At 40.5% G+C, this 22,741-nt stretch overlaps 1 protein-coding gene across 2 annotated transcripts; it reads right to left on the bottom strand.

The window, feature by feature from the left end:
* Positions 1-537: 537 nt before the first annotated feature.
* LOC146369942 (amphoterin-induced protein 2-like) lies at positions 538-4,807 on the bottom strand. Of its 2 annotated transcripts, none has more exons than XM_084910811.1 (2): positions 4,286-4,807; positions 538-2,896 (listed from the first exon to the last, which is right to left on the bottom strand). In XM_084910811.1, exon 2 carries the CDS (start codon positions 2,809-2,811, stop codon positions 1,297-1,299), a length of 1,515 nt encoding a protein of 504 aa, XP_084766937.1. In that variant the 5' UTR covers positions 2,812-2,896; positions 4,286-4,807; the 3' UTR covers positions 538-1,296. The 2 variants fall into 2 exon arrangements, with proteins under 2 accessions (XP_084766937.1, XP_084766938.1); XM_084910812.1 differs by having other exon boundaries at positions 538-2,890.
* Positions 4,808-22,741: the final 17,934 nt, after the last annotated feature.

Below are 22,741 nucleotides of genomic sequence, written 5' to 3'. Positions count from 1 at the left end.
AAAAAGAAAAAATTTACGATGAAATCAGTCAAAATGGCACCAACTAAAAGCTATTTCCTCAAAGTTATACTTTGTCAATGTCTGTTTTGCCCAATAAGATATTTATCTCATGTCTGTTTTTCAGTTTTTTTGTTTTATTGGCTTCAAAATTTCATTGTCAACCATACAAACATGTCACTAAAACCTGCTGAAAATGTTGCCATAATGCAGAGTCAGTTTGCTTTCAGTCTTCAATTGAATGGAGTCAAGTTGGAAATTATAGAATTATATGTTGGATGGTTTTTTGGTTGAACGGATTTATTGTAAGTTTGTTTGGCTAATTTTGTCTCGGGATGGTGGTGAAGGACACGAGTCCTCTTGTTGGTAGAGTAGTATTCCCAGAACATTTTAATATATTCATTATTTATTGATTTTCATTCATTTAAGGAAATGTCAATATTTGGTGTCCCTATATCAATACATACACGTAATTCTGTGCCGTATAGATTTTTTTCCCCCACCCCAAAATGGCAGACCACAAATCTACGGATGACATACTTTTAGCTACATCCATCATTTATTTACAAAAGCCATGACAATAATAACTATATATCATCATGGTGTATTTTGGAAATGTGTTCTTCTTGAAGTAAACCACCCCTGTAACAGTTCATCAAGTGTTTTTTTTCTGCAACAATAGCAAAACAATGGGTTTTGTGTGTATTTTAGTCTAAGAAGAAATTTTTACAGATTCATATAGATTTTAAAGGTGAATGGCAGACATAGTTTCATCTGCACAACATTGTTAAACAACATTAAGATAAATTCACAAGTACGACTGGCATGTTTCAAAGACAATATGCCCCACGGTACAAGACAGATGCTAAAAGAATGGTCATGATGCATTGAAAATGCAAGCACAATACCCAACAGCCACCACTGCCTCTAACAGCTCATCACATCAGGTGTGAATATTTCTCTCGGCCCAATATAAAAAACCCACCCACATTTCTATCTTTGTGATCTTTGCTGTAACAATTTCCTGCGGTAACACTGAAATTTCCATATGAACTCTTAATATTAAAAAAACAGACACCACTTACAGTCGAGACATAATTGAAATTCTGCCCACAAAAGGATTGCATTTTCTGCTTTAGACCAAACACCCAAACCCCACAGTGCATAACTACTTCACAAGAATCACTGTGCAGTACTCACATCAAATGGATTTTTTCATGATGTACTGAAAGAAGACAGCGAGAAAAAAAAAACTTGGGTTCATGCTGTACAGAAATATGCAAAAGGTTCTTTTTCTTGCTATGCCATGTGAGTGGGGTCTGTGAGGGGCTGTCCCACTGTCCTACTTCCATTTTTAAGAATGCCCTCGGAAGTGACATGACTCAAGTTAACTGCTGCAATTTTGGTGCAGCCAGTGTCAGAGTCTTTGGTCTGAGGCTCTAAGAAAACCACCTTCTTCCCATTTGACCGCTGCTGTGTTGTCTCCACATCTCTGGGGTCTGAACACAGGATGATGGCTCGTCCGCCGCAGCCTCTCGAGTCCCCGCCGCGGCCATCCCGACACCGACAGGGGGTGAGGTAGAGGTAGAGGAGCACCAATATGATGCTGACCACGCAAGAAGCCAGTGTGGTAAATGCAGTGTTGAAATTTTCTGCACTATTGCGATGCGCTGAACCGCTGGCGGAGGTAATGCTTAAATTTCCAACTACCACTGTGACCTCCAGAGAGTGACTGGGGTTGTAGTTATGTCCGCGGGGTATGACACACCCATATGTTCCAGAATCTTCCGTCAGTGCTTCTCGAACTTCAAGGGTGCCATTGGGAAGAATTGCGAGGCGGGCACTTAGATCACTGTTTGAGGAATTCAGTACCGTTGTAGGGGTGACCCAAAACACCACAAGCCCCTCCTGAGCAGGCAAAGTCAACCCTGGGCATGGCACTCTTAACCACTGACCAGGCTCTACTTGGAAGATCTGTGTCTCAAGGGGCATATCTGACATTTCATGCTCCTTACAATGAACTCCTGACTCTGCTCCTTTTTTACATGGGTAGTCACCTCTGAAATCCAGTAGAGGGGGATACTGTTTCCACATCCAATACTCCAGCAAGGCAAGCAACGCACAGTCACAGACCAAAGGGTTTTCCTGCAAATAAATTCCTCTTTGGCGAGTGAGGGACAGGAGGCTTTGGACAGGCACCTTAGTCAGTCTGTTATATGACAAGTCTAGAAATGTCAGATTTAGAGGTCCCTCGGGTTCTTCATAAATGACTAGGGGGAAGACTGACAGCCTGTTTGTAGAGAGGTAGAGCCTCTGTAGGTTGCAGAGGTCCCTGAAGGCGCCTGGATCGATTTGAATAATCTGGTTGTCAAACAGCAGCAACTCCTTCAGTTCTTTCAATCCACTGAAGATGGATGAGTTCAGCACTGTCAGCTGATTGGACGAAAGGTCCAAGTGGAGGAGATGCGGTGTCACATTGAAGGCGTTCACGTCAATGCTTCTTATGAAATTTTTGCCAAGAATCAGCGTAACGAGCCGTTGCAGCGGTTGGGAAATCCAGCCCACATGCAGGGCAGTGAGTCTGTTGTGGCTAAGGTCCAACCGTGTGGCATAACCTGGTAGATCAAAGGGCACCACAGACAGATTGCATCCGCTGCAGGAAATTATATCACTGGCACAAAGGCAGGAAGGTGGGCAAGCGGCCATAGAGGGAGGGAAGCCAAGACACAGCAGGAACAGCACTCCTGCAGCAGAGGGATTACAGCAACCCCTGACATCAGTCTTGCCTAAAAGCTCCAAGGTAATGGAATGCATCCTGGTTTTTCCTCAGGATGGACCTCAGGTTACCGTTTCATTAGGTGTACACATGTCAGGTTTATAATCCTCAGATAGTCTACAGCTTGAAGAGACAAAACAAGAAAAGTGAAAGAGAAAGACAATGGAAATTAATGCATTATACTACCTGAGAATAAAAATACACATAGTAGATAAAGTGTTTTCTATTTAAAGTTCTTTTTTTAAAGGCACCGAGATGACAAGAGGAACACACAGTAAGACTGTTTAAGGAAATGGATAAAATAGGTAAAGGCATGACATGCATGCAACTCTAAAAATAATTTATAATCCACATTTGAATACAACGATTGCTGCTGGCATCACCCATACATGACAACTGGTAGTAAAGACTGGAACAAGTGTAACCTGATATGTGCACAGCAGTAACACTCCTCCCCTATTCCCCACCAATACAAATAAAGTCTGCTTACTTCACTGCTCACAAGACCACATCTTTTGTAATAATGCATCTGTTTACAGGTTAGTATCACATTGTACACATAAAGAAAACAGATTAGTATATGTTTTTTTCCAATTGTTACTTTCTACTTGCCCCCTCAATTTTAACAAATGCATCAGTAAATCTATATAGACCTTTTCATCCATTCAGAAAACAAGGTACCAGATAATATAAACACCAAGAATAAGTCAGAACTATTATTAATTATTATGTTAATCAAGAGTCATTGAATAATTCGGATACACAACTCTTCAAATCACCATAAGCAGCTGTTTTCCCTGATAAATTTCTCTCATAATGGTAATTTAAAGAAATGAGCAGTAAAGCAAGAGCGGATTAATACCAGAGAGGCACGGGAGAAAAAAAAATAAATGAAGTCAATTCAGAGAGGAGACAGCCAAGCAATCACTAAACAACTGACAGAAATTAATGTGATAATCAACAAACATTTAAATAATTTCTTACGCTGCAGTGCCAATCATTCTGTGTTTACAGGCTCTTGTGCCACCTTTTGCAAACCTAATTTCAATTTGAAAACCCAGACATGTTTTAACTCAGAAATAAACAAGTGAAGAAAATAATCCCGTTCACTTGTATTTTTGTATTTATTATTTGTTAAAGAAATGTATTTATCTACTTTGGATATACGTTTAAATGCATATCCATAATCAAGCCTTACAAATATGTATTCTAAATAAGATTTTCTTTTACTTAAACAAAAACCTGATTTTTAGTTACAAATCTTAAAGAATTACTGCAAAAACTATATTAAATGCACAGAAAACTTGAAAAAGATAGTTTAAAAATATAGAAACGTGACCGTGGGTCTACATTATTGCCATACTTATTCATCTACAATGCTCGCCTGAGTTAATCAGTTATTTGTCCTTCCTGCTCTTTCCCCGAAACACGGCTCAGCAGAACAATATCAACCGGCTTTTTTGCGACTTTGAAGGAACCAAAACGCAGACGCACAGCATAAACCCAGCTCACCTTTACATCCACATCGCTGCCCGTTCAAATCATCGTGCCGTTATCCAGACCCGCTCTTTTGGGGGGCGACCGGGTCCTGTTTCACGAGTCTTTCAAAAGCAACTTGGAGCTTTTCGCAACAAAGCGCATCGTTTTCAACCCTCTGAGCAATCCACGGAGAGGTGCCGGAGCAGAATTGTTCACCTGAAGCTCGGGTTACATGTCACCGTGGGAGGGGTCGTCCTGCGAGTAAACACGAAACACAAAACAGCAGCCAATACAGCGACGATGCGAGAGTGGATGATGCCAAGAGGAGGAGACAGGGCACCCTGGAAAAGGAGGTGAAGGAGAGGGAGAAGGTGCGGCAGAGGCAGAGAGGACAGCATCAGCACCACACACTCTGCAAATCCACTGTTTTATAGCCTAATTTGTCAGAAGGTGAGTGCAGCTCAATAAAAGTCAATCATAACAATAACAATAATAATAAAAGTAGACTAGTCTTTTAGATTTTATTGTTTCAGTTAAAAGGCGATCAGACGATCATCAAAGTATTTCCCGGATTTTCCATTAATACTTCCCGTTATTTCCCGTTTTCCCGTTTATCCATTTGCAATAATATTTTAAACATGGCTCAAATTGCATGTGTATTGTGAAAAGTGACAAAATGTAGCTCAATATTTGGGTTTTACAGAATTTGGAAAGTAGTATTAGAAATGTAATAGGTAAGTTTTAAAGCCCTCTTCAGGACTATTTAGGGTTGGATCAGGTGACCCTGAACCCTCCCAGAGTTACGCTGCAATAGGCCCAGGCTGCTGGGGGCTTCCTTTAACGGACTGATCACTTCTTTTTCACTCACCTCTTTATGTGTTTATACATTATTTTACATTTAATCATTAGTTGTAATTAATCTCTGCCTTTCTTTCACAGCATGTCTTTTGTCCTGTCTTCTTCCCATGAGCAGATGGCTCCATGAGCTTGGTTCTGCCAGAGGTTTCTTCTTGATAAAAGGGAGTTTTTCCTTTCTACTGTTGCCAACTACTTGCTCATAGGGGGCCATCTGATTGTTGGGGTTTGTCTGTATTATTGTAGGAGCTTTACCTTACAATACAATACATTACCTTGAGATGACTGTTGTTGTTGTGTCACCATGTAAATACTACTCCGAATAGCTCCCTGTTGGTTAACCTCATAAGTTTTTCCATTCCCAAATGATATGTTGAACCCATCACATGTCAATTGTTTCTGTGAGATGTTAAATGCAAGCAAGTGCCAAAACCTAAGAGAAATAATAATAGAAAAGCTGTGGACCTTCTGTACACCACCTGCCCAGCATTTAACAGCTGATACCCAGGTTAACAATGTAGGAGACATGGCACTCAAAGAATCCTGAGGGCTATGGGAGATTCCTGTAATAGCAGATATGGTGTCACCCTGCCCCTACTCCCAAAAAGTCATGTTGTTGGGCACATGTGCACAGAAGAGGTTCACAGGACTTTTCAGTGAGTTTTAACTGACTGGTGATAATCTATTTGTTATCACAGAAAAGATGTCAATTTTAAAATAAATTGTTTACCTTCTTCTGGGCTAAACTAAATCTGTTTACATAATTTTTAATTCAGCTGCATGTCCTAATGATCACTAAAATTAATATGAGTTGTTCTTCCCCATTCCCCCATAAAACAAATAAAAAAATAAAAGAACCCAAAAGAACCTACTTCAAGAAAGACTTATGGAAATTGTAGTTAAAGCAATGCTGATTCGAATTGGGAAACAATCTCCTTTATCTGCACTTGCCCAGTGTTTTGTCAACTCGTCCATCCACCCTGACCTCCTCTCTTTAAAAACTTTGTGGCTCTGCAATCACCTTGCTTCCTTTTTTGCTCCCATTTTTTATCACAGCCAGTAGAAGGTAAAACTGGATAAGACATCCCTGTTGTGCTTTCAGCTTTGACTGCTGCACATAAACAGTGATATTTGGTGATTTTTGTGAAATCAGTTGTTATAAAACCAGGGGTGGCACAGTTGCCTCACAGCAAGAATGCCTGGTTTCTAATCCACCAACCAGCTGGGACATTTGAGTGTGAAGTTTACATGTTCTTCCAGCAATTGAGTGGGTTTACTCCAGGTCCTCCAGCTTCCCTCCACAGCCAAAGAAATGCATGTTAGGTTAATTAATGATTCTAAACTGGCTGTAGTTGTGAATGTGAGTGTGAATGGATTGATCGTTCAAGACTATTTTGAATTTTGACCTGTGTAACACTATACACTGTGAGAAGATAGCTATTGTTTATTCAGTAATCGTTAACCAATTAATCAGTGTGTTTACTGGCGTATGTTTATGTCACAGTTATACCAAAGTAAACAAGGATGGTTAAGAATATTCACATTTATGACAAGTTTATAATAAACCACTAATAAATACTGAAATATCATAACAGATTAGCACTACATGACACTTTATGTTAGTTCTCATATAATGCATTACCTATTTTGCAAGTAATGTATTCCTCTCACAACAAACAGGGTGTTCATGGTTGAAGTGATCTATACAATACCTGAGTATTGAAGTGAGTTGTGTCCATGTTTGATTGTGTTTCTACTCTACCGCACACAGACCAGGAGAGCTTTTCTTGTTGCGTATGCTCTTTTGAGTTTGTCTTTTTACTGTCACGGGGTGTAAACGGACTCATGTGCAGACCAGAGATCCTTGCAAGGAAGACAGTGAATTTATTTACAAAAAGACAACACCTGGTGATAATATGTACATGTGCAAGTGGGGGGAAGGGAGGAGGTCCAGGGTTCCAGGGTCCGTGAGGGAAAAGGAGGGGGATCGAACAGACTCCAAACGTTTCCAAATTGCTCTCCTCTCTCCACCACAAGGTCGTACACGCCACACACTGGCTCGCAGGCGGGTCCGGGAAAGATCTGTACACAGAAACTCCAGTTAGAAACAGACTGACAGAAAGAAACTCACAGATTCTAATTTTCTGACTGCAGGGGGACTGACACTGATAGCTCAACGATCCAGCGACAAGTAGCACCGTGCTGCCATCTTAAGTAGGGCTCGGGATTACGAAGATAGGTAGCAGGTGTGGAGATGGCAGGTGCATGGGCCAGGGGCGGGAGCCCATAATGAGAACCGCCCCGGCAGGAGAGAAAGAGAGAGAAAGAGCAAAAACAACAAAAATACATGTTGCCTAATACGGGATCAGCTGGTGAGGCACAGGGACCATGACATTTATATAAACCATCCTGCAACTGAAGTTGGATAGTAAGCGGTAACTTGCTGTCCAACTTTTTATAACTTTTGACTTCAGATAGAAATCATTTGAAAGTATATTTCAGAGAGTAAATCAGGCCTTCCTTGCATTGTTTGCCCACAACAGAAAACTTCAGTTTGCCTTAAAAAAGCAAAAGTAAAATCATTATCTTCTAATTGTGTTAGAACTTCAAAGAGTGTGTTTTAGACCCAAATTCTATGCTTCAGTGGTGCCCAACACTCATTCTTCATCAGTCACCTGCAGTGTTGGGTAAGTTACTTTAAATTAGTAACTTAGTTACATTACTAGTTACTTCTATCAAAAGTAACTCAGTCACTTCAAGTTACTCGTTACTTTCAAAGTAACTAGTTACTAGGGAAAGTAACTTTGGTTTTACACAGAATTCTCTTGTTAATGTGTTGCTTCCGTAACTGGATACCCAACGAGATTGCCAGTCTTCTAGCTTGCTTACTTGCCACAAGTGCACTGTGCCACCTACCAATAGAAAGGAAAAAATAATCTGCGTATTTCCACGATCCACGTAAATCCCACGCCTGGACCGCCGTTGATCGCCGACATGATTCTAGCCTACGTCACAGCGTCATGTGCGCTTTTTACATCCAACACAAAAACTGCAGTCGTGGTGCTTTTCGATTGTACTCAGAACTCGGAAATTCTGCCTTCTGAATAGGAAGATGTAGGTAACTACCAGACTGCAGATGAGCTGCATACAGGGCTGGACTGGGACAAAAAATCGGCCCGGGCGTTTTGACTGACCGGCCCGCCATTATAGGAAAAATCCTAAAGCCTTTGAATGAAAACAAACGCTGTTGTGACAGTGATGTACATTGTCTTGATGGTATATATGTATCAATCTATCAATCGTTTGTTGTAAGATTCAGATAAATATTTATTAAAAGCTAGATATTTTAAATGAGAATAAGAAAGAAAAGTACTTCTTTGTGCCCCCCTTTCCCTGTTAATGCCCTACCTGGCCCCCCTGGCAACACTTTGCTAGACCCGCCCTTGCACAGCTGCCAGCTACGTAAAAAAAGGATCCTGGTGTTATTTGTCTCTCAGAAACAGTTCATAACTTCCCTTCAACTCATTCATGTCACCTAAAGGGTAAACCTGTTTCTCCATCACCTGTTCAGCTCTGATGATTCAGTAAGGACATCTCCTGGTTTCATCTTCATGTTTCCCTCTCACCAGATAACCAAACCGACATCATGACCAGCAGCTTTTACAGCTGTGGCTCCAGCAAACATCAGCTGATACTAGAAAGTAATATTAAATAAATTCTAACAACAGCTGAACTGCTGCTGTTGTTTAACGCAACCACAGCTGGTTTCTTCTTTCTGGCGCAAAGTGGGAGATAAACAAACAAGAGAGAAAAGCCGATCAGCTGATCATTGATCAGTTTCATGATTGAAGTAGCAACAGGAGAGGGAGGGGGAGAGAATGAGAGAAGAAGAGGCAGCTGCAGAGTAAAGAAACGGAATAACTCCAGCTTTGTCTGTTTTTCATTCTAGCTGAAGTTCGGGACAAACTGCGTTCCTTTTCACCTCAATACCAAACGCGTGATATTTTCTCTGAATACAGAACGATTCCGTTTTTTACGGGATGGTTGGCAACTCTAATAATTAACCTTATGAACAAAATAAAGTTCACTAACATCATAGCACCACCCAGCTGTATAGAAACCCCGTCATGCTAGCTAGTACGCAGTACGAAAAAGTCAGCACAACGAAAATAAACTCCACCTAAACTTGGTTTATATCTGACCCAGATAGACTGCAGGTCATAACTTCTTACCTGACGTTCAGTTCACCTGACACTCGGACCAGCGGCCGCCTCGGGTCTCTCCTCCTCCTGCCTCCCCTTTCCCTCATCCACCTGCTGGCCTCCACCACTTGCTAATGTTACTGAATCTGTGGAAGCTCCGCCATAGCCACCACACGAAGTAACGAATAACGAGCCTATCTAAATCCCAGTAACGATTAACGCGTTCCTGATTTTGGTATAATAATTAGTTACCATGCTCGTTACCACAATAATAACGTAGTTACTGTAACTAACGCGTTAGTCCCAACACTGGTCACCTGTCATGGAAAGAAATGGAAATCTGCACCACAAAATGAATTCCTCAAATAACTCCTAGGTCACATTAACCCAAGAAATCTGAGATCTCTAACAGTGAGAGTATTATCGTGTGACTGATACCCTCAAATCTTTTAAGGCCCATGCCTGGTAAAGGTTCCCCTGCGTATACAGCAATTTGGAAACTTTACTTTTGTTCTTGGAAGCTCAAGGATTATAACGCCTGCTGAGATTTCTGAGCCGGCCCCATGGCAGCAGAGCTGTCGTAGCATTATGCCATTAATGGCAGCTTGCCAAGGACAATTTGGTTCATTAGCGATAACATCATTGTAATTAAACATCTGTGACCTTAAAGATGCCTGTGGCGTTTTCTCCAACGGAGCCTCTGCTTCATCGCTGCTCAGTCGCATTGCACAGCAAAAATGTGCACCAGAGAAAGTGCACTGAGTTGTGGAAATATGTAAACAAGCAGCTGCAGCTCACAATAACTCCCCTAGGCTTCTTTTTTATTTTAAAAGAAGAGCAGCATTTTAGGATTTGCTTGTTGAGGCAGAATATTTCAGATGGTGTTAAGCTGAGCAAAGGGTTTACATAATCCCCTCTCTTTTAAAACTCCGTTTATCTGTAAAGTGTTGGAATAAAAAAATGAACGTATGAAAAAAACGTATGAATCCCCTGCCTTATTTATAAGTGAATAAATAATGCAGGGGATTCACATTTGGTCTGCTCCATTCTGATGGGGCTCAATCTTCTGAAATTTCTTTCTCTGCCTATGCAGTTTACCAAAGTGTGTGTGTGTGTGTGCGTGTGTGTGTGTTTGTGGTTGTGTGTGTGTGCTTTAGTTTGACACTAGCAGATGGAGTCTTTCATGCCACACAGAAATATTCTTTACTTTATCCGTTTGTCAAGGTTGTAAACTCTAAGCTTGAAGCTCTGACAGCTTTTGTGTTTTTTTTCCCTCTTGAGTTCTTGTTCAGTTTCCTGAATGAAGATGTAGACGTCCAGCTCAATACCTGGCAACATGAAAGAGGAAAAGAAATCAATGGAATTCTCATTTCTGAAGATGAGTCAATTCGATTAGCTGAAAGAGAAGTGAGAGTGAGCGCTCTTATAATCCCAACTTCAGTCTAATCACAATGCACTGGTAATTATGAGCTTTCCACCCGGGACTCAGTGGGAGATAAATCACTGTATGTTTCCATGGTGCCGATCATCAAAGGGGATGGCTTCTGGGGATTTTGCCAAAGTGTCCATCTTTGCTCTGCGATCACTTACGTAGGTTGTTGATATGCATGGGACGGATGGTCCAACAGTTTTCCAATTACTTATTCATGTCCAGATAACTTGCTGTTAAAGATGCACAGGATGGTTTGTAGCTTTAACCATTTGATCCGTTTATTAAACAGTATTAAAGCGGGCCAGGAACTGCATCCTACTCCTTTTCGAACATGTAGATTGTGTGGTGTATAGAGATAATCATGGCAACTCGATGTCTTCTACTTTATTTTTTCTGTTTACAACAAATTTTGTTTGTTTTTACTTATATATAAATGTTTGAAATCAATCAAACACTCAGCCAATGCCTGCAGGTGTTTAATCTCGCCTGGCTGTTAAATATTTGTCATTGGATCCATTTTGCATCCTTGATGTAAATTAGCCTCTGATTACACGGTTAGAACCAACACCAGCTGGGTTCTGACTGCTGGCTGAAGCCAAGCTTTGAAGAGTACTGGTCTAGATGGGTTTTAGTTTAGCTAGAGTTCAACAGGCCATCTGTCCACTCAGGGCTCTAACCACTTATTACTCTCAAGGGTGATGAGAAGAACATGGCACACTTCCAGTGGGCACTGAGAATAAGTCAGTTTCTGATGTTCTGCAGGTTACAGGACGTGTCTTATAAAAGGGTTTTTAATCATTTTGGAAAATATGTTGAATGCAGAATCTATGTTTCAATCTAATCTAACTAATCTATTAGCTAACACTGCTGAGAGGACCAGTCGCTGGCTATGGTTAAAAAGGGCTGACATCACTTACTTACGCTAACTGCGCAAGAAAAGAAAATGTTCTGCTCTTCTTCCCTTTTCTGGGAGGCAGTAGGGAGGTAGAGCGTACAGCCCGATCCGGCGGGGAGGTGTGGGAAGCCAGATCAGGCACCCCCCTTCTGGCTCTCCTCTCTGCTCTCTCCTATCTTGTCCCTTTAGTCTTACTTCTCTCTATCACCTTATCTATCCCTTTGAAGAAGTGAGGCTCCATAAATGCTAAAGAGCTAAGTATTATTTCTCAGTTGCAGTGAATAGATAGGAGAAAATAAACTGTAGAAAACTAAACAGAAGAAGAGAAATAACAATTTAACATAAACCAGTGACACACTCTGGGGCCTGATCAACCCTGGCAGGGCCTCCTTGGATGAGGGTGTCTAGTAATAATGGCCGAAACACCCGTTGAATCCAAGGTCCACTACTGACAATGTGTCCCAAATCTTAATATGATAATCTAGATCAGATCTCTAATCCCCAAAAATGGCAGATTAGCTTGGGTAAATAGATGAGGCACACAACAATGTGTGCTGCTGGTAAAGTTTCTGGGCTGCCTTTCCTCATAATAGCCATCCCTCAAAATTTTCTCCATTTAAAGCAATGCAATATCAGGGACTATAACATCTAGTCCTTTTACTGAATTTACTGAATCAGGAAATATGGGAAGACTCTTGCTTAAGATAGGCTGAAGGCAGGCAGGTTTGTTTAGCATTGCATGTAGTTTTTTGTATGACTTAAAAGCAGTACCTTATCAGACCACTGTCTTAAGTCCAAGTAGGAATGCCTAAAAATGTATTTTTCTAAAAGGTTTACGGGATGTTACAGAGATTGTGTTGTTATCAGTAATGTGGTTATTTATGACAGTCGTGATTTTATGAGCTGTAATCACATGACCATGTGTTTCTTGTGTCTGCAGGTATGTAGTGTAGTGAGCATCAGCCAAAAAAAGGGAAGCAACTTTAGCAACTCCTGAATGTAATGCAAGTTGTTACTGAGAGACCAACTTATATACTTCTGTGCTGTTATACTGCATATTTAATATTTATATCTCCTCCATGATTAACCACCTTAGATGGTGGTGGTGAAGAGTTTGCATATCTGCAACTGTTAAAGACTAGAAACAGTCTCTAGAAACAGTTACCTGGAGAGGGGCTGGACTTTTTTCCAATTTGGAATGGTGAGTATGATTGTATCCCACAGGCTCAGAGCCGTACCTGTGAGTTTCCCCAAGTGGGCCAGATGATTGGGTCCCTGTGCATTTGGGTTGGGGACTGTGGTTTGCACACATTTTCCAGGCATCTGACTAAGATGCCTCCTAGTTACCTTGTAGGTAGGCGAGATGTTTCAGGCATGTGGACACTCAGGACACACTGAAGAAATCATGGGCCTTGTAAGTACAGAGGATAAAGTTTTCAATACTGCTGCTTCGATTTATTATAAGCATTATACGTGCTGTGCATTGTGAAGATCAGGACCAAAGTGTAATGAAATAAGGTGTCTTATCTATGACAGAAAAAAAGAGACTGTTGGGTGAGCTACATTGACTTATATCAACAGAGAGAGAGTAGAGCTGTTGTGCAACCAATAGAGCTGACTCTACTGGTTGCACAACAGCAACTCAGCCATGAAGCCATGTCAAATCAAAGAAAGGTTGCCAACTTTCTGGAGTCAATCACAACAGATCTCCAAACTTGTGGACTTCAGATTAGCGGGAATCGGTTTCCATGCATCCAAGCCTTACATCATCAAGTGCAATGCAAAGCATCGGATGCGGTGGTGTGAAGCACACCGCCACTGGACTCTAGTGACAAATCGTGTTTCTCCATTTAGCAATTCGATGGACGAGTCTGAGTTTGGTGGTTTCCAGGGGAACGATAGTTGTCTGACCGCACTGTGCCAAGTTTAAAGTCTGGTGAAGGGGAGATTAAGATGTGGGGTTGTTTTTCAGGAGCTGGGCTTAGCCCCTTAGTTCTGGTGAACTAACTTTGTGGGAACAATTTGGGAATGGCCCCTTCCTGTTCCAACAAGACTATGCATGACTGCACAAAGCAAGAGCCATAAATACACAAAGCAAATTAGGTGTGGAAGAACGAGACTAGAGATGGCACGATACCACTTTTTTATGTCCGATACCGATACCGATATCATAAATTTGGATATCTGCCGATACCGATATAAATCCGATATAGTGTGTTTTTTAATCAATAAAACTGTTTTTTTAATAGCTTGCTGCATTTTGTATAAGTTCATACTCAAGTTTAAATAAACTACAAGACTAAAGCTATTCTGTTATACCTGTATGTAAAAAATACACTGCACCCAAAATATTTCATAGTTCAGCAATACTGATCAATCTAATAAACTTAAACCTACTCCATCCTTGCTATTCTGGTATTTTAAAGAGTACTTAGCAGAAATATTAAGCAACCTAACTAATAGGGTTGCAAACTCCCAGCAAAAAAAAAAAAAATAGGGAACCACCCCCCACCCTCCACCTCATGATGCTTAATCGACGTAATCAACTTTAATTTGATGCAGTGGGGAAAAAAATGCACAGAAATAAATTATTTTTCAAGAATAATTAAATAGATTCAACATCTTTCTTCAACAGAACTGCAGACTGCACAGATGGTATCTTCCCAAAGGAAAAAGTAGTATAGGTATATTAGACTTAACAGTTACTATATACAGTAATGGACTTCTATATATTTTACATAAGATTAAAACTTTGGGTGTAAGATTCAGATAATTATTTATTAAAAGCTAGACATTTTAAATGAGAATAAGAAAGAAAAGTATGTCTTTGTGCCCCCTTTTTCCCTGTTAATGCCCTATCGGCCCCCCTGGCTAAACTTTGCTAGATCCGCCCCTGCACAGTTACCAGCCGTCAGCTACGTAGAAAAGGATCCTGGTGTAGAAAGTAATAATAAATAAATTCTAACAACAGCTTATCAAGCTTAATAGTGCTGCTGTTGTTCAGCCGCTGGTTTCCTCTTTCTGGCATGAAGTGGGCCAAAAACAAGCAAGAGAGATGAACTCGCGACAGAAAAGCCGATCAGCTGATCATTGATCAGTTTCATGAGTGAGGTAGCAGCAGGAAGGGGAGGGAGAGAGGGGCAGTCCCTCCATATATCGGTTGTTAAGCTTAACGCGGGAATGCTTTACAAACATTCAGAGATGAACTTACACACTTGCTCTACTTCTCTCTGGGATCACTTCCTCGAGATGAAATGCTGGTTTGGTAGTGAGGCTACAAATACACACAGCCGCTCTATCACGTGAGCACACTGCTCCCACGTGCTACGGTTATGAGCTGAGTTACGCCGTGTCGCAAGTTTTGTGAGGTGCTTTTTTGATATTTAAAGGATCGGATTACATTTTTTTATTTCTCTCCGATATCCGATCCAGTAATGTAGGTCAGTATCAGACCGATACCGATATGTAATATCGGATAGGTCCATCTCTAAACGAGACTGGGCTGCAGGTTCCTGACGCAACCCAACAGAACACCTTTGGGATGAATTAGTGCAGAGACTGTGAGCCAGGCCTTTTCATCCAACATCAGTGTCTGACCTGACAAATGCTCTTCTCCTACACTCCTACTATCTTGTGGAAAGCCTTCCTAGAGGAGCTGAAGTGATTATGGCTGCAAAGTGTGGGTCAACATCATATTAAACCTATAGATTAAGAATGTGATGTCATCAGATTCATATGCTGGTGAAGGCAGCATAGCGTTTGCTCAATGAAATACTTGTACTTAACATTATAGTCAAAAGGATTTTTGTATTTCCGTATAATGTTGGAGGATCATGCTGGCTATGAGCCAGTCATTTGTTGACCTTAGTTGACTGGTATTGCACACTCCTATGCTGCAAGCAACTCAATAAGCAAGTGTCTCCAGGTTGGACAGAAATGTCAAATGCCTTGAAGTTTCACTGAAACACCAGCAAGAAACACATTCCTATTTTAGAGATAAAACCAGTAAGAGTACCTCATCTGAAAAAAAGACATAACAGCACAGGACTTAACTGCAGAAATGAGGTGCAATTATTTTTTTTTTACACTTATTAACTGCCAAAGGATTTTCAAATGTGCAAATTTTGCATTTCAAGTAACTGTTGTAGATCGTAGCCGTCAGGTATCATTAATGGTCTCCATTTGCAGCACTCAAACTTCAAGGACTGAGTATCCAAACCTGAACTGTGGTTTTAAACACCAGGTGAGAATGAATAAATGCACAAATTAAAATTTATTCATCATGCAAAACCGCAGCTCCGGATTTAAAACCACTGAAAGGATCAGGTTGTGTCATTTCCCTGACATAAGACATCAAACAGAGGGATATAAATAGTGTCTTAATACCATGTATTAAAATTTCCCTGGCCTTCAGTGATTCATCTTACACATCATCATCTACTCTAGCTGCTCTATGTACTGCTGTTAATGCCCCTCAGACACTGAAACCTGACTTTAGCTGCGAGAGTAGTTTAAATGAGGGACCTGTCATACTTGATTGAGTACACATGCACCCTAAACTAAAAGATGGTGCAAACATCTACTATATCATATAGCAAATAGATTGTGTGAGAATGTGACTTTTATGTTCTGGATGTGTGTGTCCTTAGCACTTGCAAAAGCACTCTCCCACATAGAAATGCTAGGAAACGTTATCCTGTGTGTTAGGGTAAAATTCAAAGGCAGACTTGAAGACAACAGGCTGGTGGATGTAAAAAGGTCACTTTAACAAAACAGGTTGAGCTGGATAGTCAACAAGCCCAGAGTCTAACAGAAAGCCCAGCTAACAACTAGGACCAGAAAAGAAAGCATAAACTCAGAGGGATTAACATGGAGACAAGAGGGATACTGGGCCGTCACATGACAGGCGGACAGCAAACGCACACTGACAACTGACAAAGGGCTATGAGGGCAAGGCACACAATCACAAGGAAGGAGGCAAAGCAGCTCCCCCCACACACAGACACACATTACTACTAAAATAAAACTGGACGTGACTATAAAGCAGCTAACACAGACCAATGGGATACAAAGAGAGAAACAAGGACATGGGGAAATGGGCAGGAGAAGCAAATGGAAAGGCTAGAATTAAATGTCACAGAACAAAAAAGAGCCATCAATAATTCATGTGCATTACATGACAGTCACCAAAGTTTCCTTCAGAATTAATGACAATGGCAGTGCAACATATACATTAGCAAGAGTGGGGGTAAAGGGTGCATCTTTTAATGCTTGCTTACAGGGGCAATAGATAACACAGTTATGTCAAATGTTTGCACCATTCTAATATAAAGAAATATAAACGTAAAATATTTGCTCACTTTAAAGTTAGTGGGCTTCTGTGTTGTATTTTTAGTTTCACTATACTCCAAATGTTTTTGGTCTGGACTTCAGGCAGGCCTGTTGAGGTTTCTAATGTGCATGAAAATAAAGCAATGAGAGCACACTGAGCATTAAAATATTTCATTAAAATGAAAATGTAAATTTTACCACTATGTGCGCTAAAGCCCAAGAATAGTTTTCTGCAGCATCAATTTCATGTCTTATTTGCAAGTGTTTCAATGTACTGGTAAAGTCTTATATATATATATATATATATATATATATATATATATATATATATATATATATATATATATATGTGTGTGTGTGTGTGTAGCTTTTTTCAGTATTGTCATTATTATCTGAAAACATCCATGATTGGAGCATGCACAGAGCCTGAAGCAGAAATCACAGAAACAGACAAAGTTAATAACCACTGTCCTGATAGTCATTATCACTCTAACTGGGGTTGTAGGTTTAGTCAAGCCACCTAACAGCAAAGTAATCTAGCTGTTTGGAAAACCCTTAGTAACATACCAATCAGTTTATGTTCAGAGTTTGAGAAGTGCCACATTTGAATTCTTTGTTGTATAGGATGCTTTAAGTGCTCTATACACTCTCTGCTGTATGAATATGTTTCATATAAGCAGCCAATATTTAGTCATATATTAATAAAACTACTAAGTGTCGCTCAACTGTGAAGTTACAGCAATTCTAACTGTGCATTGTCACTGGAAATCACACACACTGAAAATGTGACACAGAAAATGTATAACACAAGTAAATGATTCTTGATCCTCATGAATATGAAGCAATAAATGTGAGTAAAATACAAATGAAATATAGAAAATCAAGGGCTTATATATTCAAATAATTAATCATTAAGAAAAATATGGCCAATATAAACTGAACATTTACTAATCAAGTAAATTTTATTTCCATTAAAATGTAACCAATTCATTTTTCTGATACATTTTAATGTTTTTTTTAATAGATCTTGAACATGTTGCACTGTCAATGGTGCTGCTATGTAGAAGGTACGCAGCACCAAGTTCCTGGGTGTGCACATCTCAGAAGATCTCTCCTAGTCAAAAAACACAGCATTGCTGGTCAGTAAAGCCCAACAGTGACTCTACTTCCTCCACAAACTGGGGAGAACAAGAGCCTCAACCCCGACTATGAGCACCGTTGAGAGTATCCACACCAGCTGCATCACTGTGTGGTATGTCTCCTGCCATAGTTATAATGGGTAGTAAGAGCAGCGGACAGGATCGTAGGTACCTCTCTTTCCTCTCTCCAGTACATCTACTGCACCCACCTCATCCAGAAAGCCCTCTGCATTACAGGTGACTCCACTCATCCATCTAACAGCTTCTTCAGTTTGCTCAGGAAGGAGACTGAAGAGCCTCTTGGCCAGAACCAGCAGACTGAGAGACAGCTTCGACCATCAGGCTGTCAGGATGCTGAATTCACTCCCTGCTCTCACACACAACCTCCAGACCTGCGTTCACTTCTTCCCTCTGAAACATACAAAACTCTGAACTGCCACCATTGCCTTTTCACTGACTGCCCCACCCCACTCGCACACGAACTTCCCCACAATCACTATAATTGTGTTGGACACTGCTGTTTAAATAAGATTGTATAGTATTGTGTTGCACATAAGGCTCCCATTTTATTTTTATCTTTTTATCTTTATATTGTTTTAGTGTACACTGAGGGCCATGGGAGCATTGCAGTTTCAAATTCCTGTGTGTGATTGTAAATTTGGTCTTTGACAATAAAGCTAACTTTGACTTTGACTTTGATCATGTCTCTGATTTGAGTAGGTGCTGTTCAACTGAATCTCCCCCAAAAAATCAAATGACGTACAAATGCTTTCTTTTATGTCAACATGCACAAAGCCTGAAGCAAAGCCTTCAAAACTGTTTTATATATTTTTATGCAGATGACACAGTTTTATATGCCAGTGGCTCTTCCTTTGATCTGGCTATTGCAAATGTACTACCTGCTTTTTTTTTTACGCCATTTTTCTTAATTTTTGATTGTGTGGAATACGTAATTTTATTATATATGGTAATAGCTGTCTATCTTGAGAAAGAGATGTCAAACCCAGTGACAATACCTGTTTAAATAAAGTATTTAATAAGAATTTGTTTTTGTATCTGATGCCATTGAGACCTACTGTATGGGTTGTATTTTATGCTACAGAAAGTGCTCTCTGCCACCTCCATAAAGCCAAACACTTTGGGTGGTAGCTGCTCCTCTTTTGCTGTTGTTGTCTGCTTAAATGTCTGTTATATTACATCTGTATGTGCAATCTGAGGTTTCAACTTGGCTCACATATTCTCCTGGGCTAGCACATTGCCCTTCAAAAGGCAATTACTCATTCTAAGACAGCCAGTTTGAGGTGCAGCATGCGATGAGACAGTAAGAGACTGTAGAGACTCAATCGAGGGGCCACTGATACAGCAGATGAAGCTGACCCAGATTCTGTGGGAAGAAGGCAAGAAGAGAGTCTCATCTACAAAGTAATTTCCTCTGTGAGAAAAACACTGGCTGCTTTGCCCTTAAAATTGTCTGATCAAATATTTCAGTCTGAATGTAGGGTCGGTGTCTGGAGAAGATGTGATCTGCTAAGGCATGTTATTAATCCTCATTATCTGTCCAGTGGTGCACACTGCAGATGTGCGAGTGTCTCTGTTACTAAAGACTATCACAGCCAAATGGCTTCACAAGAGTAAAATAAATGAGATGTTCTCAGCTTGAAGGACTTTTAAAGGATTTTTAAAAATTAACTACATTTTTTTTAGTATCAGAAACTTCTCTGGGATGCTTCCTAGGTCTGTATACTATCAGTTCTGCTGTACTTGTACTTGCTTTAGTTTTCTCAGTCTCTGTCCCTATTTGCCCATCTCTTCAGTTCTGGCTGCCAACCAATCACAATATAAAGAGACAGACCTGGGCTTAATCATAATATTTATATGTAAAAGTGTCTTATTTCACCTGACCAAAGTCAAAGTTAAAGCATTTTGTGTCACAGTCCTTCTCTCCTCTTGTGACGTTCTCTCTCTCCAACTCATTTGTATGTAGATGTGTGTTTAGCAAAAGCAGGACTCTCCTTTTGCCTCCAAACACCTGGTTTAATCACAGACCTGTTCCTGATGTCCTGTTCAGTCCTCACTGGATCATTGTCTTGCATCAGTTAGTGCAGCCAGGCTCCAAGCCTTAAGTTAATGTTTCCACTTACCTGTGTAAGAGCTGTTTCCCTGTGCTCAGGTCTGCCTGGGGACGGGAGAGTGGTGAGCAGTCTTTGTTTGGATTTGAGAGAGAGTTTGGAAACTGTGGAGTGTCCTAGTGGAGTCTGGGACCATCACAACTGTTGTACTATGACTTGGAGCCCTACCTGTGCCCAGATCTCGACATTTAGCGGGAAAACGATAATAAATATTGTTATATCAAGGCAATTATCATGGTTTCCATGTCCTCCATTGCAGACCTGCTTTCAGTCTCCCTTTCCTCCTCTTTTGATCTCCTTTTCTCTCTCCCATCAGTTTGCATCCCAGGCAGGTGCACCTGTTTACCATTCAGTGGTACCATTTCAGTCAGGCTTTCACCAGAATGTTACTCATGTGTCGCTTTTGCTGTTTTCAGTTCTACTTTTTGATGGACTTGCCTGCTTGTCTCCACCTCCTCTTCCCATTAGCTGTGCCTGCTGGATGTTCTTACCTGACTCTGTCTCTCATGTGTTTTCTGGAAAAGAAACCCTGTCTTGGAAATCTGGAGTGTAGGAGCTGACCCATTTTTAAGAAAGGAAGACAGAAAGCAGAGAAATAACAGGAAAGACTCTTCTAACAATCACAGACATGACTTACTGACCTGAGATTCTGCTTTTGACCTTTAGTGAACTCCTGGTATTGTGAAATAATCTAAAGTTTTTTCATTAAGCCACTCAGTTGTGTCATGTGTTTGAGCTCTCTTAACTGTGACAATAGCTCTGCAGCTGTATTGTCATGTTTTAGATAATGATTGCTGCGTTCAATGTTTTTTCCCTCTCAGTCACATATCTTCATTTTCAACAGAGTTCTTGATTTTATTACTACAATGATGTTATTTTCCATCCAGATAATTTTAACACCTGCTGAGTCACAAACAGCTTCTCACATCAGTGATGTGATCTTACACTATTTTTGAAAAGGGTAGTCCTGTTTTTCTCTTTCTTTCACATGGCAGTGAAAGAGTAAGAGCGCTTTAATGTGGAAAATGGGAAACTGCTTGCTCACCTGAAAATGATCCAGTGCTTGTTGAATTGTTTCTAACAGGCACATTGGTAAGGCCATTTCACATTTGTCCCATTCCTACAGTCATGTGAAAGTTTTCACAGCACTCTGAGGCCTGTGAAGCTCATTCACTCAGTACCTTATAGAACCACCTTCAGCAGCAATAACTTGAGGAATGTCAGCATACTGTTCTTTATGACTTTCAGTTAAGTAAGGGTATGTACAGTTTTGTCAAGATCTTGCTAAAGAATTTCAATCAGGTTTAACTTTGATTTTGACTTTGATAGCAACGCCTTCATTCTTTTCTTTTTCTGCTCATTCTTTAGTGAATTTTCTGTTTTATTTGGGAATTTTGTCTGTTGTGTGAGCCAGTTTCAGCCAAACTTTAGCTGTCACACCAAACTTGCCTGACTCTTATGAACTCCCATCCTCCTCGTTTTTTTTTTCAGAAATGCCCTCTCCGCTCTCTAATCATTAGTACACCTAAAGGGCCCTGGGCTAACCCCAGAGACAACAATCCAAAAAGCCAGGAAGCATTCAGCTGTCTCAGTCAGGCGAGAAAACAAGCTGAGAAAACAAAGGTGTCTTCAGTTTACATCAGCATTTCACTTTGTCAGTTTTGAACTGCAGTTAATGTCAGTGGGCATGAACAGTTCACTTTTGATAGTTTTCATTTTTCAAGCACTGCTATGTCTTTCCTGTAACGACCCGCCTTTCAACTGATCGTGTTATATTAATTCCTTCACTGCTAACAATTTTTGTGAAGCCTTCAAAGCCATCCTCTCTCCACCCATTTGAAGCCCTTTTGTGTAAAATTTGACTCTGGCTTTAAGTTCGACGAGTAAATGGACTCAGTGGTTAAAAACTGTTTTTCTATTCAATTCAATTCAATTTTATTTTATTTATATAGCGCCAAATCACAACAATAGTCACCTCAAAGTGCTTTATATTGTAAGGTAGACCCTACAATAATACATACAGAGAAAAACACAACAATATGACCCCCTAATGAGCAAGCACTTTGGTGACAGTGGGAAGGAAAAACTCCCTTTTAACAGGAAGAAGCCTCCAGCATAATCAGGCTCAGGGAGGGGCGGGGCCATCTGCTGCGACCGGTTGGGGTCAGAGAAGGAAGACATGATAAAAGACATGCTGTGGAAGAGAGACAGAGATTAATAACAGGTATGATTCAGTGCAGAGAGGTCTACCAACATATTTGAGTAAGAAAGGTGACTAAAGAATAAATACTCAATGCATCATCTCTACTTCATATCAAAAATTAAGCATTTCCTTTCTGTGAGAGATTGTGAAATTGTTATTCATGCTCTAATGTCCTCCTGCTTGAGCTACTGCACTTCACTTTACAATAGTCTCAGTCAGTCTTCTATTTCCTGTCTCCAGCTTGTCTGAAATGCTGCTGTTAGTTGAAACTGAAGTGACATTCACACTGATTTTGCACTGTTA

Source organism: Perissodus microlepis, chromosome 17, assembly GCF_051167445.1.
Source record: "Perissodus microlepis isolate ML-2025 ecotype Zambia chromosome 17, ASM5116744v1, whole genome shotgun sequence".
NCBI classification, from domain to species: domain Eukaryota; kingdom Metazoa; phylum Chordata; class Actinopteri; order Cichliformes; family Cichlidae; genus Perissodus; species Perissodus microlepis.
Note: the sequence above shows the minus strand (reverse complement) of the source record. Positions and strands in the feature narration are given on the sequence as shown.